Below are 18,680 nucleotides of genomic sequence, written 5' to 3'. Positions count from 1 at the left end.
ATCTTTTTTAATGAATTGGTCATACTGATTTTTTCCCTTTTCCTTTTTAATCTTTATAAAAATACAATATATTATATGCAATGGCTCCCTGGGAGAGAGGAGGAGAACAAAAGACTTTATTAAAACATTTATAAAGAAGTCAGAAGATTGTTGAGCTAAGTTATCTCTATCAAGGAATCTTAGATGACCTTAAAATGTGCTCAGGAGACATTTTGTTGGAGGAGAACTTATGAAGCTGTACTTTGCTTTATTGAATTAAATACTTATAAAAACTTATAAAAACCATTGACCTCTATTCAACTCATATAACTTTAAATATACATGTTGACATATATCTGTGTAATGCTTCTTAGGGATCCAGAGTTATAGGTAATATTTATATTTAAAAAAGTTTATTGATGCTTTATTTGATTTACTTAGTGTTTTTTAATACCACAGAAATTACCTGACACTCACCCTTTCTCCCTTGTAGAGCTCTCCTCTGTAATAAAGAAAAATAGAGAAAAGCAACAAACAAAATGAGCACGACTGACAGCACATACAAAATTTTATTTTCAGAGGAAGAGAAATATTTCATAGTTTGTTCTCTGGGCTCTGCTCTTGACTCCTGGGACTTCTTTTCCATTCTTAGGAAGCTCCTTGCCCAAGAAGATTCCTCAGCACTGTGACTTCCTCCATCCTTTATTAAAATTTCCTTTTGAAGAAATGCCCAAATCAATCTCATGCTTCTTTTCCAGTTCAGCTTCTGATTCTCTGGATTTCTTCATTCCATCTCTCCTCCCCACTTGTCTCCATTTTCTGTGTGGTCTTCCCCTATTATATTGTAAACTCCTTGAGGGCAGGGACTGGCTTTTTTGTGCTTATATCTGCATTCATTGGGTTTAGTTCAGAGCCTGGAAGAGAGCAAGAACTTAATAAATGTATGCTTGACTTGGAAACAAACTTGGTTATTATAATTAATCAGTCAGGAAACCTTTTAGTGCTGTTTCTGTTTCTGTTATTTTAGTCATGGTGTATATAGTTCTCCTGGGATTGCTTAAAAATATTGTTAATGTAACAATGATCATCACAAATATTTCCATTTACAAAGAACAAGAAAAAGATTTACATAAAGCTGTAATTTGTCATAGTTTTCTTTTTAAAGGGCATATCTTAAATTTAGGAAGATTGCCACAAAATTGATGTTTCCCTTTCTGCACTTTTAGTTTTTATTTTTAATCTTTTATTAAGTCTCTTCCCTCCCTTCTTCCTTACCTTCCTTTATTCCTTTCCTTCCTAAATGCCTTCCCTTCCTTCCAACACTCCTTCCCTTATTTTTCAATCGTATTCCTTCCTTTCTATCTCCACAGCATCCTTCTTTCTCTCCTTCTTTTCTTCCTTCCATTGCTACCTCCCTACTCCCAATAAAAGCCTTCTTCAGTAAAAATGTGTGGTCATATAACACAAAAAAGCACATTGGCCTCTTTTAAAAATGGAAGCCTCATTCTCTACCTCTGGTCCACCACCTCTGCCAAGAGGTGGGAGTAGGGCTTCCATTGTCAGTCTTCTGAAGCCATGATTGGTGACTGCAATGGTTAAGAGTCTGAAGTCTTTCAAAGTTGTTTTGCTATGGGGAATGCTATCCATCTCCAGAGAAAGAACTGTTGGAATTAGATGGATGTAAATCAAAGCATGCTATTGTTCACATCAGTGTATTTACAGTATTATTTTTGGGGTTTCATGCTCTTACAACAATGACCAATATGGAAGTGTGTTTTGCACAATAATAAAAATGAAATTAAAAAAAGTTGTTTTCCTTTATATTATTCTAGATGCAAAATATTCTTCTGGTTACATTCATTACACTGCATTTTTGTCTACCTACATTTCTCTGAATTTTCCACATTCTCTATTTTTGGCATATTAATATTCCCTTGCATTCATATACCAGTGTTTCATGCTGTCAACCAGTCACTTTGTTTCTAGTTTTTTTCTACAACAAAGAGACATATTTTAATTAATTTTTTCATAGAAGTCCTTTTTATCTGTGATCTCTGATGTATATATTCTGTAACATTATCACAGGGTCAAAGGATATATTCAGTTTAGTGACTTTTAGGGTATAGCTCCAAACTCTGTTCCAGAATGGACAGAGAGTTTCCATTTCTACCAACAGTGCATTAGTGTTTGCTTTTCCTGATTCTTCCATTAATTGTCAGTTTTACTTTTCCCTCATCTCTGCTAGTCTGGAGTGTGTGAAATTCGAAACCTTAGAGTTAAAATTTAAAAGAAATTCTCACATTATTAGTGATTTACATTATTCCTTTCATATAGTCATTAGCTTCCAATTCTTCATTTGAAAATTATTAATTCATATCCTTTGGCCACTCATCAACTGGAGAATTGCTTTTGTTTTTATATAGTTATATCAATTCACTGTGTATCTTGGATGCCAGACCTTAAGCTGAGATAATTGCTGCAAGGATATTCTCAGTTAACTATATCTGTTCCAATTTTAACTGCATTGATTTTGCTTGTGCAAATGGAAAATTTCCATTGTTTTTCTATGATCACTTCTATCATGTCCCTAGGCATAGTTTTTAACTTTTAATTTTTATTGAAATCTTTTATTTTATAACATCTTCATTTTTTTGTTTCATTTTAATTTAACAAATCTGTTTTCTCTCCTTTCTACTCCTCACTCCATTGGGAAAAAGAAAAGAAAATTCTTTATAACAAATATGCACAGTCAAGGAAAACAAATTCTCTTACTGGCCATGTTTAAAAAAATTACATTTCATTCTGTACCCTGACTCCATCTCCTCCTCTCTGTCAGTAGGAAAAAAAGCTGGCTTCAATATTAGTCTTCTAGAATAATGGATGGCCTTTCTGTTGATCTTAAATCTTATAGCTTTCCAAGTTTTTTGTCTTTTGAGTGTTGTTATTATAGATATTGTTCTTCTAGTTCTCCTTTCATTCTTTATCAGTTTATATGTCTTCAGAATTGTTCGTTTTGTAATATTATTGTTATAGTATAAATTATTCTTCCAGTTCTACTCACTCCTCTCTGCATCAGATCAAGTCTTTCCACATCTATTTGAAATAAACTATTTCCATATTTCTTACAGGAAAATATTTTTCATTGCATTAATATGACATAATTTTTTCAGCCATTCCTGAATGGATTGATATTTAGTGTTTTTTGGTAATTACAAACAGAGCTGCTATAAATAATTTTGTACATATAGGATATTTTGTTCTTTTTTTGGTCTCTTGAGTACAGGCTGAGCAGTTGAATATTTAGGTCAAAAGGCATGTACTGTTAATAACATTTGTTTTGTGTCTAATTCCAAATTGCTTTCCAGAACAGTTGTATTCATTTATAGGTCCACCAACAATGCTGTTTTCTCATAGCTCCTCTAATAGTTATCATTTTCCTTTTTGGTCATCTTTGCCAATTTGATAGCTGTGAGATGAAATCTTTGAATTGCTTTAATTTGCATTTCTCTAATTTTCACTGATTCGGAAAATGTTTTTCATATGGCTATAAAGAGTTTTGAGTTTCTTCTTTTGAGAACTGCTTTTTCATATCCTTAAATCACTTGAAATGACTATTATTCTTATAAGTTTGAATCAGTTCCATACTCTATGATCCACAAAACTTGATTTCTCACACATGAGAATCTATCTCCACCACTGTGTCTTTGCTTTGGCCAAATCCTACACAGTCAATGCTCTTCTTCCCCTGTTCTACCTTGGAGAATCCCCAACTTTCTTCAAAATGCAGATTAAGTGTTGCCTTCTATGTAATGCCTTTTTCAACTCCCCAACTGCTGCTTGTGCCCTTTCTCCCCAATTTCTTCATATGTATTTAACTCTTATTTTATTTTGTATGTCCTTATATGTGAATGTGTTATATTTCCTAAGCTAGGAAGTTTCAAAATCTGGATTTGAACCTATGTCCATCTAATTCCAAGCCCAATGCCTCTGGCCTCTGTGTTCTATTTTATATTTATTTAAATATGCACAATATATTATTGAATGATAGCATATACTCTATTCATCTCAGAAGAGATTTTACTTTTATTATCATTAACTAAATTTCTCCCCTCTTCTTTCCATATCTATTTGATACAAAGACTAGACTTGGGGGCATTTTACTGTATCCCACACTTCACAAGCAAATCTTTTGTTCACATTTCTCCTTATTTTCCAGGGAATATACACTGTATTATAAGCTATAATGATCCTCTCAGCGGGTAGTGCTCTCTCTCTCTCTGTGAAATTACTTCATATTTACTTTGTATGTGTTTTGTATTTATTTATCTGTTGCCTTGTTGGATCCCTCCAGTGGAACGAGAGTTCCTCGATGGCAAGGATAGTTCTTATTTTTTGTCTTTGTATTCACAGTGTCCAGCACAGTGCATTGCCCATAGTGGGATTTAACAAATGCTTCTTAAAGGAAGGAATGAAAAAAATGAACACATCAAAGTCTGGGATATTATTTTTTGCCCAATACCATGTCAGACATTCCAAAGCCTTTAAATTCTCCATAGTAGCTAACCAAAAAGTGAAAAATAGGCTTAGCTTGTTTTCTCATTTACCCATTTGAATTGTCAAAGAGGCAGACAAACAATTGGCTTTTAAATTGGGGTTAATTTTTATTTTTCATCCACATTAAGACTTTTTTGAATTAACTCTGTGACTTAAAGTTAAGGTCAGAATTCCAAAAGCATTCAAGATATTTTTAAAAAAAGAGTTTATGAAAATAAGGAATTGAGAATTAGCATTTAAGTAGGGTTTTCTTGGGTCTTTGGAGCCTTCCAAATTAGTATAGATGCTCCAGGACATAGTTGGAGAGATATTTGATGGCCAGCACAGTCTCTTCACAGGTAGCTCTAATTTGAGATTCAGGGAGCAGGAAGCCATATCTTCCTTTGTCTCGGAGTTCAAAGGTAAAAGAGTATTTGATGCCCTGGTCATAAGCCCAGTCATCAGAACCTCCAGCTGCAGGATCTAAAACAGGAAAACAAAGAGATCCAGATTGATTAAATGAATCGGTCAATAAGTATTTATTTCAGTGTTTGCTATGGTCTTAGCACTGTGGTAGGTGCTGAGGATAAAGTTCAAAGAAGGAAGTAATCTCTCTCTCTTTTTTAAACCCTTAATCAGTTCTGAGTGTTAGGTTCAAGGCAGAAAATATGTAAGGGCTAGGCAATAGGGTTAAGTGACTCGCCCAGGGTCACACAGCTAGGCAGTGTCTGAAGCCATCTCCAGGTCTGACTCTATAGTAGTTAAAGTTATATTTATGGAAAATTAAAGGTATTGTTAAAAATAATCAGCATTTATATACAAAACTTGATGTATTCACATAAGCCCACCCAAGTGGTCTTGTAATTAAAAGAAAACTTTAGTAAATCAAGCAGTGAGAAATTCAGAATATAAATAGTAATTGAAAATATTATCTACAGGTCATTTTTCTGTTTAGCCTCATTAAGATATCTAATCTCAACTGTGTTGTTAATTTGTATCTGAGGATGGAGTAGGGGACATATCTAAGCCTAGCACATGTTTCTGTGGTTTGAAAGGGTTCCTCTGCCCCCTGCCCACACCCACATTCTGAAACAGAAATCTGATTACAATTCTATGTTTTAGAGAAATAAAACCTCACAGTTGAGAGAAAGTCACATGGCAAAAATTTTGGAAGTAAGGGTTAAGTGGTCAGACAGAAAGGGCCATGGCCATGCTTTATGTACTCTGACTAGCGTTTGTTGGTGGGCACAGGATTAAACCAGACACTCACAGATGGTTGTGGCTCCTGGACCGTAGGTATATTCTGTACCATGCAGTGTTGCCAGTTCTTTGATTGTTGCCTTGGCCAGGGTGTTCTGTGTAGAGAATCATGATGAAAGAAAATTTAGACCCTGAAATGGTTCCATTCATATGTCTGATCCTTATTTTACTTCTCTTGTTCCAAGTTTTTTAGGTACTCAAGAACAGCACACCCCCCCCCCCCCTAACTACCTTCTCCCCTACTTCCCCAATCTGATTACATCCTAGTGAAGTAGGCTGATGGAAATACTAACGTCACATTCATCTTAAAGATGGTGAAACCAAGGCTCAGAATTTTGGTGATTTGTTTAAATTCATTGTAAATTGATTTGGGTGCTTGGTGATGATCCATATTTTATTATTCATTAAAGTATGTGTTCCCTTTGTAGACACCTGGGTGAAACTTACTTATTTTAGCACTAGAATTATTTAGATTTAAAGACATTCTTATTTTTGACTCCAGTTTAGGTTGGAAAACATGGGGCTATGCAAATCATGCCGCTGTCCCCAAAGATTTTGCTTATTGATGATCAAAGGTCAATTTATTAAGAAAATATTTATAACCTTATATTTAATTTGGTATACATTACTGGTCTGTAGAATTGGAGTTAAAGCCAGGAGCTTCTGCATGACTGTGAGAGGTTTTCCAAATTCAAGATTCTCCATTTGTTAGCTCTAGACATTTTTTCTGGCCGTTTCCAAACCCTAAAATTCTCTCTCTTCAACTTCCTCTACTGACTATTTTAGCTTCCTTTAAGTCCCTACTAAAATCCCATCTTTTACAGAAATCCTTTCTGAACCTTTCTAAATTCTAATGCCATCCCTCTTAATTATTTCCTATTCATCCTGTCCTATATCTTATATCCTATAACATATTCTACCCTATATCCTATCCTATAGTTTGTTTTGTTCGCATTCTATCTTCCCCTTTAGACTGAAGTTCCTTGTGGGTAGGAGATCCTCTCTTGGATCTTTGTTCTTTGTATCATCAGCCCCCAAAACAGTGCATGGCACGTAGTTGAGTTGGGGCTTAACAAATACTTGTCAATTAACTGGATGGGAAGGAAAGAAGCTAAGATTTAATAACAGTAGGTATATGAAACTTAGTGAGGTGGTATGAAAATTTTAAATGGGAAAGACTGGGTAGATAAGGTCATCTTCAGTAACAGCAGAGAATACCGGATCAAAACCTTAGAGCTCAATGGGTCGAATCTTTCATTTTACAGATGAGGAAACTGAGAACCCCAGAAAAGGGAATAAATTTGCCCAGTGTCCCCCAGGTAGTGAGTAGCAGAACTAAAACTGGCATCTAGGGTTTTGGTTCCCAGGTTAATGCTCTTTTCATCAAACCATGTGGCCAATGGCATAGATCTGTCTATGGGCTCTAGGACATAGTTCAGAAAATCTTGAGTCTGGCAAATTAGAGACTTACTATGCATTGTGTTTCCAAGAGCAGAGAATAAAAATGTTATTAAGTATTGAACTGTATTCTGATGTTTTAAAAGCAGTATCATACTTTAATAAGACCCAGAACTCTTTGGTTCTCTAGTTCCACCCCAAAGATGATTTCCCCAAGAGACACAATACATTAAAATGTTCTCTTGCTTCCATTGACATACTGCATATTTGAATGAATCATTTAAGCAGTAGAGCCTGAATAGATCTTCTGGGAAATACAAATTTGAAAAACTGATTGTTTACTGCTAGGGAATTAACTACAATTCATTCTTCTTATAAAACCAGCAACATTTCTGAGTAAAGTAACATCATTATTCCTTGTGCATATGCTGGGGAGAGGCAGGGGAAGTTGGAAATAGTGAAAAAAATTAGAATAATTCCATTTAGAAAAAAAGTTAATTGCTCTGATTTCTTGTTCTAAACTTAAAACTAGTTGAGTGAGATGAAGAGCTGTGCAAAGCCAGTCAACACTTTTGGTACTCTGGTTCCAAAAGATTTAATGTTGATCTAACAAGTTGTAAATTAGAGGATTTGAAAAGAATTGTGAAATAAAACTCATGACTCTTTTACAAAGAGTCTTGAAATGACTTATTTCAAGTTCTAGAGTGAACTCACTGTTCACTTAAAGCCTTTCATAGTTCAGTTTCTCTAATTCTCAGCTGGAGAAGTATACTTTCTCCAGCCTCGTAGGGCTAATAGAATCAACTGTGATTATTTTGTCCAACTTTGTGGGGTTCATGAGGAGGCGGAAGGGAATAAGTATTTTTATAGCATTTACTAAGTGCCAGGCACTACTCTAAGTACTTTTATAAATATCTCATTTGGCCATTGCGACAACTTTGGGATGTAAGTGCTATTATTATAACCATTTTATAGATAAGGAAACTGAGGCAGAGGTTAAGCGAATTGTCTGTGAATCAAGTATCTGAGGCTGGATTTTAACTTGGGTCTTCTTGACTTCAGATCTAGCATCGCATCCATTGTACCACCATTTATCTCATGGAATATTAACTATGTAAGCATTATTTTGTGTTATTATTTATTATTAGGATAAGGAATATTAGTAGTAGTAATAATAGGAGGACGAAGAAGAACATAGTAGGAGTAGAGGTAGTAGTAGGAAGAGGAGAAGGAGGAGGAGGAAGAATAGCATTAACATTAATATAGTAGACAGATGATATGATGTTGGGGACAGAACTTGTAATGACTTAGGATGAGGAAAGTTGATATTTGAGCTCCATCTCTGATACTTCTTGGCTGTGTAGCCCTAAACCAGTCTTTTAATTTCTTCTTCTATACCCCAGATAGCTCTCAAAAACTATAAATTTCAGAGTAGCTGCTGATCTGCATGGCCCTTCACGAAGATTCATCCCTCCCCACCCCACATAATAGCATTATTATTTTATCTAAATTCAACTCAGACACTAGACTCTTGGTTTTCTCATGACTCCTAATTTCATACTATAGACAGTTAATGAAAATGGAATAATGTATAAGCATTCACCAATCCTCAGAATACTTTAGAAAATAGTTTATTGGAAGGGCAGTGTGGTGTTGTAGAAAGAATACTGGGTTTAAAGTCAAAGGCTGGGGGAAGATTAGTAGTACAGTGGATAAAGTACCAAGCCTGGAATCATAGGTTCACATCTGGCTTCAGATATGTCCTAGCTATGTGACCCTGGGCAAGTCACTTAATCCCTAATTGTCTATCCCTTGCTGCTCTTCTACTTTATAACTGATACCAAGACAGAAGGTAAGAGTAAAAAAAGATAGAACTCAAAGTCAGAGAGACCCTGGATTTAAATCCAACTTGAGGACTTAGAGGCAGTTAGGTGGTACCATTTTGTATGGAGTTCAAGGTCCAGAGTCAGGAAAACCTAAGTTCAAATCCAACCTCAGGCATTTACTAGTTGCTTTGCCCTGGACAAGCAATTTAATTCTGTTTGCCTCAGTTTCCCCAAATGTAAAATGCAGATAACAATAGCACCTACTTTGCATGGTTGTTGTGAGGATCAAAGGAGATAATATTTGTAATTTTTACCATAGTGCCTGGCATGGAGTAGATATTAGATAAGTACTTAGTTCCTTTTTCACTCTCTTAGATCAGTCCCTCTCTGGGCCTCAGTTTCCTTAACTGTAAAATGAAGAGGGTTAGATTATATGGCTTCTGAGATCACTTTCCCCTCTGAATCTATAATCATATGTATGAAACATTGATGAGGCAGTAAGGATTTTGTGTTTGTGGGTGTTCCTGGTGGTTTACTGGTCAATGATTTCTCTTACTTGCCACTCAAAAGAAGGTCTCAGTCCCTTCTCTGTAAAGTTAAGCTTCAACTTCTAGTCCTTTCTAAGCCACTTTCCTGAGGATTTTCTTCTATTCTTTACTTTCCTCTAAGCTCGTAAACTCTGAATTATATTTTCAGTTTTTTCCTAAGGATACCATTTTCTAAGCTACTTAACCCCCCAAAACCCTTATTTTTGAATCAATACTATGTATGGGTTCCAGGGCAGAAAAGTGGTAAGGGCTAGCCATTTGGGGTTAAGTGACCTGAGCAGGGTCCACAGCTAGGAATTGTCTGAGGCAGGATATGAACACAGGACCTCCCATCTCTGGGCTTGGCTCTCAATCCACGGAACCACTTAAATGATTGCCCTCTTCTAAGCTACTTCTGTAACTCCCCCCCCCCCCAAATTGTGAAAATTTAATTGATTCATTGTACTCTCGTCTTGGTCACACATAGAAGGCTTAATTGCGTGTGCAGATGTTTTTGATTTGATCTCATCCATAGATATTTTACTTATCAGATATTACCTAACCAAAGAACCACTCGTGATCTTTTATCTCCACAAGTTATCATTTTCAATCATGATATAAGCTACAGTCCTATAAAAAAATCATCTGTTTTCAGTTGGCCACTCCTCAGACTGGGTTTGAAGTTTCAAAATGGTAACCAACTGTTTCCTGAGCATCTCTAGGTATATTTTTGAAAAAGTCAGCTTATTCTTTGGATGAAACATTAACTAAGATGGATATCAATAAGACTGGCCATTATGTGTACCTTGCAGCTACATTGCTGGGACCTAGCATCAAGGCACTGGATTTATAAGCCCTCATGACTTTAGTTTAGGCTTCTCAGCTTTAAATATTCTGCTCAACATAGCAATGACTATGTTTAGAAGAAAACTTCAAGCAGGCCAAATTCAAGAATCAAAATATGTGGGTAGGGTCAAATTGGAGAAGGAAATGGCAAAATGGTCCAATATGTTTGCCAAGAAAACCCCAAAACGGGTCATGAAGAATGGGATGTGGATAAAAATGACTAAACAACAAAAGGGTCAAATGGGTTTTACATCCAGGATGCTTTGTTGCCTGAATGGAATTGGTGGCTAGCTTGGGCTTAAGGGTAGTGGATGAAACGGTGCAGAAGAAATGGTTACTTGGGTGAGTGGTGGGAGGATAGAGCTTTGGGGGTCTCTGGTGGGTGGTTTGCATGGTGGGATGCCATGTTATGGCCCAGGATCATAGGATTATGTTGGGAAGAAAACTGGGGATGGAGTCAAAGGACCTGTATTTGATTCCTGCCTTCACTACTAACTACCTGTGTGATGTTGCTTGAATCACTCAACCTCTGAATAACATATATGTAATATATAACCTCTGAATAATTTACATATGTTATTTATAAATGGTACTTCTGAATAACTGAATATAATCTCTAAAAACTTATGTATGTTACATATAATATATAACTTCTGAATAACTAAATATAATCTCTGAATAACTTAAGCCTCAGTAATCTAATTTGTAAAAATAATAGTATTAGATTACATTATTATCAAAGTCTTTTCCAGCTATAAATCTATGTTCCAGAGATGTCATGATTTAGAGCTGTTATGGCCCCTAAGAATACCTAGCCCATCTGATACTCTCATTTTACACATGGAGAAATTGAGCCCTAAAGAGTGAGGGGCCAGGATCTGAACTTAAGCCCTTTGACTACAAGTCCAAAGCTCCTTCCACATCATTGCTTCCCTCCATGTTGGCTTCTATTCTGTGGGTCACAATCTGCCAAACTCTCCTACTTCTAGCTCTGTCCCATGGATCCTTAGGAGGAAATCAAAGTGTTTCATCAATATTGCCTTCTTTTAGTCACAACAGGTCTAAGGTTCTCTGTTTCCAAGACATGGGGGTCCAAGGGGTACACACTCAATTTAGGGCAGAAATTCCTACCAATTAAAATGGCAAGAACTATCTTGTGAGGGGAGAATTCTCCTGTCACCAACAGTGTTCAGAAGGGGCAGGATATTGCCTGCTAGGAATGTAGTGTCTGTAATTTCCCTTCTTTCTGAGAGTCTCTAATTCCAATAAAATAAGTTCTAGGAAAACCTTACAGAACTACAGAAGGTTTAGGGAGTCTATGATGATGCCTTTTGGGCAGTTTCTAGCTCTGTATTCCTGTCTCCCCTCATTATCCTACAATGTCTCTCGTGAAACATTTTCTATTCTTTGCTCAACAGAAGATTTGCTGGAGCAAGTTTCATCCTGTAGAGAAGGATAAAATCAAATCAAATATAAATCAGGCCAGGAGCAAGCCAGGGACACTATGGATGTCTCTCCAAGGCAAACTATGCTTACTCTTACCTCTGAACTCTGGCTCATACTGTGTGCCACCTTCCTGGCTTACCTTCCTTAGTTTTTACTTCATTTTTGAATAAGTGGCTCTTGGGTCTCTATGTTTTTCCATTCAAACCTATTTTTTCTTTCATTATATTTTGTTTTTAAAAAGACACATTGAGTTATAAATGTCCAAACCTTCTTCACAACTCATCATTTTATGCATGTTGCCCTTCATTGACAGTTATTAACCACCTTTGATGTGCTGGATGCTTTATTAGCTGATGGATGTCCATCATCAGACAGAGAGAGGACAATTTATTGTATATTCCCCATCTGCCTCAGAATGCCTATTTGGTTGTCAAAGTATTGATAGGATCATAGCTTTAGACCTGGAAGGAGCCTCAGTAGCTGAGAAGAAGACTAGAGAAGTTAGAATACTTGCCAGGGATGTCACAAAAAAAATGGCAGATCCTCTTACTCCCAGTAGACTTATCTTTCTATTGTAGGGTGTTTCTGCTGTCTATGGTTTACAGGTTGTCACTCCCCTCAATCCCACCCCTTAAGATTTATGGTGATGGGATCCTTTATTTGCATGTGTGTCTGAGGCTGCAACCTTCATGCGATCTGATCAGTCACCATGACAGCAACTGGCTCTTAAAAAATTCTCCAAATGCACAGAGGGGCTTATTATAGGTTAGAAAAGGAAAATCCCCTGAAACCAGCAGCACATGGCTAAAATGAACCATGACTAGACAACGTGAGACCTTTGATGCCATTGGGACTTGATAGAGTTCATTTAGGAAGGTGCTCATCTTGGATAAATTCATTTGTTTGATTTTATTTTTAATCAATCAATTTACATTTATTAAGTAACTGCTACATTTCCACAGGCACTATTCTAAGCACTAGGAAGGCAAAGAAATTTGTCAGATGGTGAGTATAGATTATTCCCCTTTTGTCCAGTGCCCTGGACAAAAATAAAGCGTAAACACAGTGAACTTTTTTTAGAGCCATGATTCTTCTCTCAGAGACCTTGTAAAGGAAGTTAGACTCCTTGGGTCATCAAAAGACACTAGTGTTAAGTAGGAATGGTTTTTTTCCTGTCTTTATATCACATTTCCTAGCCATTTTTTGGGTCTTACCAGGCAAAATATCTAATTTCTCTGCTCTTTAGTTTCTTCTCAGGTACTGAGGTTCCTTCCAGGTCTAAATCCATAATACTTTAGATATTTCAGCAAACAACTGGGTATCCTGATGTGGGGGGGGGAAGTCATACATTTCCCTCTTTTTTCTGATGATGGAAAAATCTCCATGATTTATGGATTTCACTCTAGATGATAATGGTAAATGATGACAACCATGGCTCATGGCTCATGGAGTTGGGGCTGGGTGCTGTGATGTCAGGGATATTGGAAGGTCCTGCCTGCCCCGGAATACTTCATCAATTGGCCTGCCATGGTGCCCGAAATTCCATCATTGGAGCAAGAGTATGCCAGTTAGAAACAGTCATAGATATCACTCATTAAGTCCAGTAGTTTCAGAAACACCAGATCATAGATTTAGAATCCGAAGGATTTTAAGACCATCTAATCTAACCTCATTTTACAGATTAGGAAACTAGATCCTTACACTGGAGTTCTTAATCTTTTTTTTTTTTTGTAACATGAAGCCTTTTGGCATTATGGTGAAGGAGATGGATTCCTTATTGGAATGATGTTCTTAAATGTAAAAAATAAAATACAAAACTAAGTACAAGGTAAACAAAAAACAAAACAATCTAACGTAAAGATTTCAGAATAAAATTCTAAGTGGTTAGCCATCTCATGGGAGTTTACATACAGTAATGCAAAAAGAGAGATTATCTTTAACAGCAACTTCCTTTCTCTCTCTCTCTCTCTCTCTCTCTCTCTCTCTCTCTCTCTCTCTCTCTCTCTCTCTCTCTCTCTTTCTCTCTCTGTTTCTCTGTCTCTCTGTCTCCCTGTTTGTCTCTGTCTCTCTGTCTCCCTGTCTGTCTCTGTCTCTCTGTCTCTCTCTGTCTCTCTGTTTCTCTCTCTCTCTGTGTCTCTCTGTCTCTCTGTCTATCTCTCTGTCTCTCTCTCTGCCTCTCTCTGTCTCTCTCTCTCTCCAGGAAGCTTCTTCATTTGATAAAGAATGAGTAATTTAGAGAGAAAATTGAGAAAATTTGACTTGCAATTCTGGTTGGAAAAGAGAAGCCCCTAAGACCTTGTGTTCACAAGCCAAGGTCTGAGCATGAGAGACTCGAGAAAACAAACATGTTTCTGAGAAAAGGGCAGTCAAAGGGCACAGGCTTTTATTAGGAGGCCAGAGAGTAAACGAAGGAAAAGAATGAGGGGAGAGCTTGGCTCTAGAGAGCAGGGACTATCAGTCTTTAAAGGCCTTGTGGGATGTGTGAGAATGCTTCCCCTGATTTAAAACAACTTTTCCTTCTTGGCTGATGGATGGACATTTTTTTGTCGCTATGTAAAACCCAGGGGGGGAAGAAGAAGGGTGAGTCAGCTGGAGCTACAAGGTCCCACTGCAAGCATTTACTCTGGTAAACAGCCAGGCTCCTTCCAAATAAACATTTAAAATAACTGTGTAATTGAGATGAGCTAGTCCTCCTATACTTGAGGCTTGTAGAATGTCTTCAGTTATTTATTAAAAAAAATACTTAGGATTCTGTGGAAGCCCCAAATACCTTTGTCCAGGAATATTTTGGAGAAGCCTTATCCATATTTGAAGTAAAACAGATTAAAAAGCACAAGGATAATGTGTATCTTGTTTTAGGAAAAATCAAATGAAAATGAATGGAAGAATACATTAGGTTTCATATTCCTTAGATAATACTGAATCCTCCATATCTCTGACCAATTAATCTTCAGAAACACCACTTTTATTGTGTCACTCCCCTGCTTAAGAATTTGTGATAGTCTCAGAGCATACATTGAATTGTTTGGTTCACTTTTCCAATGGGATTTTATATCTTATGACTTCCCATCATGAACACTCAATTCCAGCTGGTATTTTTGGTGCACCAATCATCTTTTCTCACTCTTCCTTTTAACTGGACATCTTCCAAAACATACATCACAGATTTCTTTTTTTTAAACACTTATTTTCTGTCTTAGAATCAATACTGTGTATTGCTTAGGGTCACACAACTAGGAAGTGTCTGAGATCAGACTTATTCTTCATTACAGGGGGGAAACATTCTCATTCTAAGACCACCTTCCATCATTTCCTCTACATTTGCCTTATTTATTTATATAAGTATATATAAATATGTTTTGTCTTTCACATTGAAGTTTAAGCTCTTTAAAAGGATCATCCATTTTCCTCTTCCTTTTTTATCTTTTAAGCTCAGCACTGTGCTTGGCACTGTTCTTAATAAATTCTGAAGTTATAAATATATAACTGATAAATTCCAAGTTCCAAATAAATGCTTGTTCATGAATGGACTCTTCCCTCTGCATACTTATTCATGCCATTCTCTCAATCTGAAAAGCCCTCCTCATGCCTTTTTCTGTTGGTCCAACAACTCTCCATCCTCTCGGTCTATTTTCTCTAGCAAGTCTTCTCCAATTATTTTGGCCCATGTTACCTATTCCTTTTCTAAAATGCTGACTCGTAGTATGAATCTGCTCACTTGTTTTCCCCTTGGAGAATGGAAACTTTTAGAATAGGGCAGGGTCTATTGGTGATTTTATCATCCTATCTTTAGTCTCTTGTACGTAGTTGGCACTTAATGAATGTTTGTTGGACTGGATTGATTTATGATGCTTTTATAAAAATGCTTCCCTCTCTTTCATCCTCCAAAAGTCAATCAGTTGCCAACTCTTATCTCCTCTACCTCCACAAGATTTCTGGCATCAAATTTCTGAAGCTCCCTTAGGGCTCTAGGATGAAATACAAACTCATCTTTTTGGCATTTAAAGCCCCTTCACAAATTTGCTCTGACCTAAATAAGTCTCCAGACCTATTTCACATTAATCTCCCTGATGTATTCTATGTTCCAGATAAATTGGCTTGTTTATTTGCTACACGTGACAGTCCATCTCTGACCTTTGTACCTTTGAATGGTCTCTCTTCATTTTCACTTTTTGGAATCCCTTCCTCTTTTTGATGTTCCAAATGAGTACCAGCTTTCCTACACGAGAGCTTTCTTGATCCCTGCTCCACTCCTTTAATTAATTTCTGCTTTCCAAAATAGTTTTGTATTTTCTTTGTTTATATTTTGTGCTTCCTTATATAATCTTCTTATTTTATTTAGTGTCCATTTATCTACTATATACTGTATGTATAGAATGTAAATAAATAAAATGTAAAAAATATATTGGATGTATAGAATATAAACTCCTTGAGGGTAAGGGCTGTGCTGTATGTATATATGTATGTATGCATGTATGTATGTATGTATGTATGTTTTGTTTTGTAGCCTCCAAGACCTAGTATCATGCTTGAAACATAATTCTTAAAAAATACTTGTTCAAAGTGGAGCCAGAATGGCAGAAAATAAGCGGTGATCCCAGCTGAATTCTCCCAAAATTCCCCTTCAAACAACTTTAAAAGAATAGTTCAAATCAAATTGTGGAGTCAGTAAAAGGTCAGAGTGAGATAGTATTATAGCCTGTAACAATTTAGAAGGATGGCAGGAGAGGTCTGTGATACGAGGGTGGGGACTGGCACAAGTACAGGAAAGTAGGGGAACTGGTCACAATTTTAGGACCAAGAGGAGTACCAGTGCTTGTGGCTATAGGGTACCAAGGGCTCTTTCTGGATAAAGACCAGAGAACAGACTAAGAGAGCAATGATCACACCTTCCCTTGAATCATACCATCTTAGAAGCATTGAAAATTTGAAGACCTCCCCCAAGCTGCTTCTGAAATAGAAGCCTGTAAAAGCTTGAAGCTTGGGAAAGTGCCTTTCTACTCCTACAGGAGCAGAGGCCAACTTTAAGATAATGTTCAAAGTCAAGAAATATGATAGAAAAATGAGCAAATAATAAAAAAGAATTTCATCATAAATAGCTAGTATTGTGCCAGATAAGACCAAGACCTAAACTCAGAAGAAGACAACAATGTAAAATAGCTATAAGGAAAGCCTCAAAGAAAAATGCTAATTGGACATAAGCCAAACAAGAATTCCTGGAAGAGCTAAAGAAAGAGATAAGAGTAATGGAGAAAAATAATAGGTAAAGATATGAGGATGATGCAAGAAAATTATGAAAACGAATGAATAGTTTGGAAAAAGAGGTGCAAAGAAATACAAAAGGAGATAATATCTTAAAAACAGAATTGGCCTAATGGTAAGAGGGCACAAATATTTCCTGAAGAAAAAAAATATTCCTTAAAAATTAGAAATAGCCAGATGAAAAAGAGGTATATAGAGGTCAGTGAAGAAAAGAGTCTCCTAAAAATTAGAATTGGGCAAGTAGAAACCTCTGACTCTGGGAAATATCAAGAAACAACTAAATAAAGGCAAAATAATGAAAAAATAGAATAAAACACAAAATATCTCATTGGAAATACAACTGACATGGAAAATAGGTCAAGGAGAGATCATTTAAGAATTATTATAGTGGTAGTAGATAATGTGTCATGTCTGTAAATGGAAGGTCCTGGATTCAAATCTTCTCTCAGACATTTCCTAGCTGTGGGTCCTTCGGCAAGTAACTTAATCACTATCACCTAAATTAAACCACTTTTTGGCATTGGAACTAATACTACTGATTCTAAGGTAGAAAGTAAGGATTAAAAAATTGCAGCAAGTTTCTCTGATAAAGACTTCATTTTCCAAATATATAGGGAGCTGAATCAAATTTATAAAAATAAGAATCTTTTCCCCTAATTGACAAATGGTCATTGAGTATGAATAGTTTTCAGAAGGAGAAATCAAAGCTAGTTAGTCCTATGAAAAAAAATTCTTTAAATCATTGATTAGAGAAATGCAAATTAAACAACTTTGAAATACTACTTCACATCTATCAGAAATTAAAAAATGCTAGAGGGGAATGAGGAAAAATAGGAACACCAATTTGCTGTTGGTGGAGTTGTGAACTGGTCCAATCATTCTGAAGGGCAATTTGAAACTATGCCCAAAGTGCTATAAAACTGTGCATACCATACCCTTTGACCCAGCTATATTGTTACTCCATCTATTCCCCCCAAGGAGATCAAAGAAAAAAGAAATAGGATCCATATGTACAACAAATATTTATAGTAGCTCTTTTTATGGTGGCAAAAAAATCAGAAATTGAGGAGGTACACATCAATTTGGGAATGGCTGAACAAATTGTGACATACAACTGGGATGGAGTCATAAGGGGGAGTCATTTAAGAAAATAATATGGCAAGACCTGACATAAAGTGAAGGAAGAAGAACTGGGGAATCACTGTGTGTAGTAACAGCAATGTTGTAATAATTACTAATTAATAATAATCTAGTGTGATGAAAATTATAATGGATTCCTAGATTCTAATTCCAGGTGTGCCACTAATTAGCATTTTGATCTTGGTAAGAGTCATTTAGCTCTTTGTGTTGAACAAAAAATGTAAATGCAAAATAAGGAAGTTGATTTAGGTGCTTTCTAAGTTATTTTCCAGTGCTAATACTCTATGACCCTAATACAAAGATAATGAAATGAGTCTAGTATGTCTTAGTGTGAGCCATTAATGCCAAGCTCAAATAGAAACTGGGATCATTAAATCATACATAAAGATCCTTTTGGGTTATAAATTGATTTAGAAAACCAAAACCATATATCAACATTATCTTTGTTCTATTATATTTTAAT

The 18,680-nt window shown here is 36.2% G+C and overlaps 1 protein-coding gene across 1 annotated transcript in view; it reads right to left on the bottom strand.

Annotated features, from left to right (window-relative positions):
- Positions 1 to 4,641: 4,641 nt before the first annotated feature.
- CPB1 (carboxypeptidase B1) overlaps positions 4,642 to 18,680 on the bottom strand; it is an 85,484-nt gene continuing 71,445 nt past the window's right edge. Inside the window, exons 9-10 of the mRNA XM_044669465.1 lie at positions 5,783 to 5,867; positions 4,642 to 4,995 (exon numbers count right to left, since the gene is read on the bottom strand). Of these exons, the coding sequence (XP_044525400.1) occupies positions 4,808 to 4,995; positions 5,783 to 5,867 (273 nt within the window). The 3' untranslated portion in view covers positions 4,642 to 4,807. The remainder of the gene's footprint in view (positions 4,996 to 5,782; positions 5,868 to 18,680) is intronic.

Source organism: Gracilinanus agilis, chromosome 3, assembly GCF_016433145.1.
Source record: "Gracilinanus agilis isolate LMUSP501 chromosome 3, AgileGrace, whole genome shotgun sequence".
NCBI lineage: Eukaryota > Metazoa > Chordata > Mammalia > Didelphimorphia > Didelphidae > Gracilinanus > Gracilinanus agilis.
Note: the sequence above shows the minus strand (reverse complement) of the source record. Positions and strands in the feature narration are given on the sequence as shown.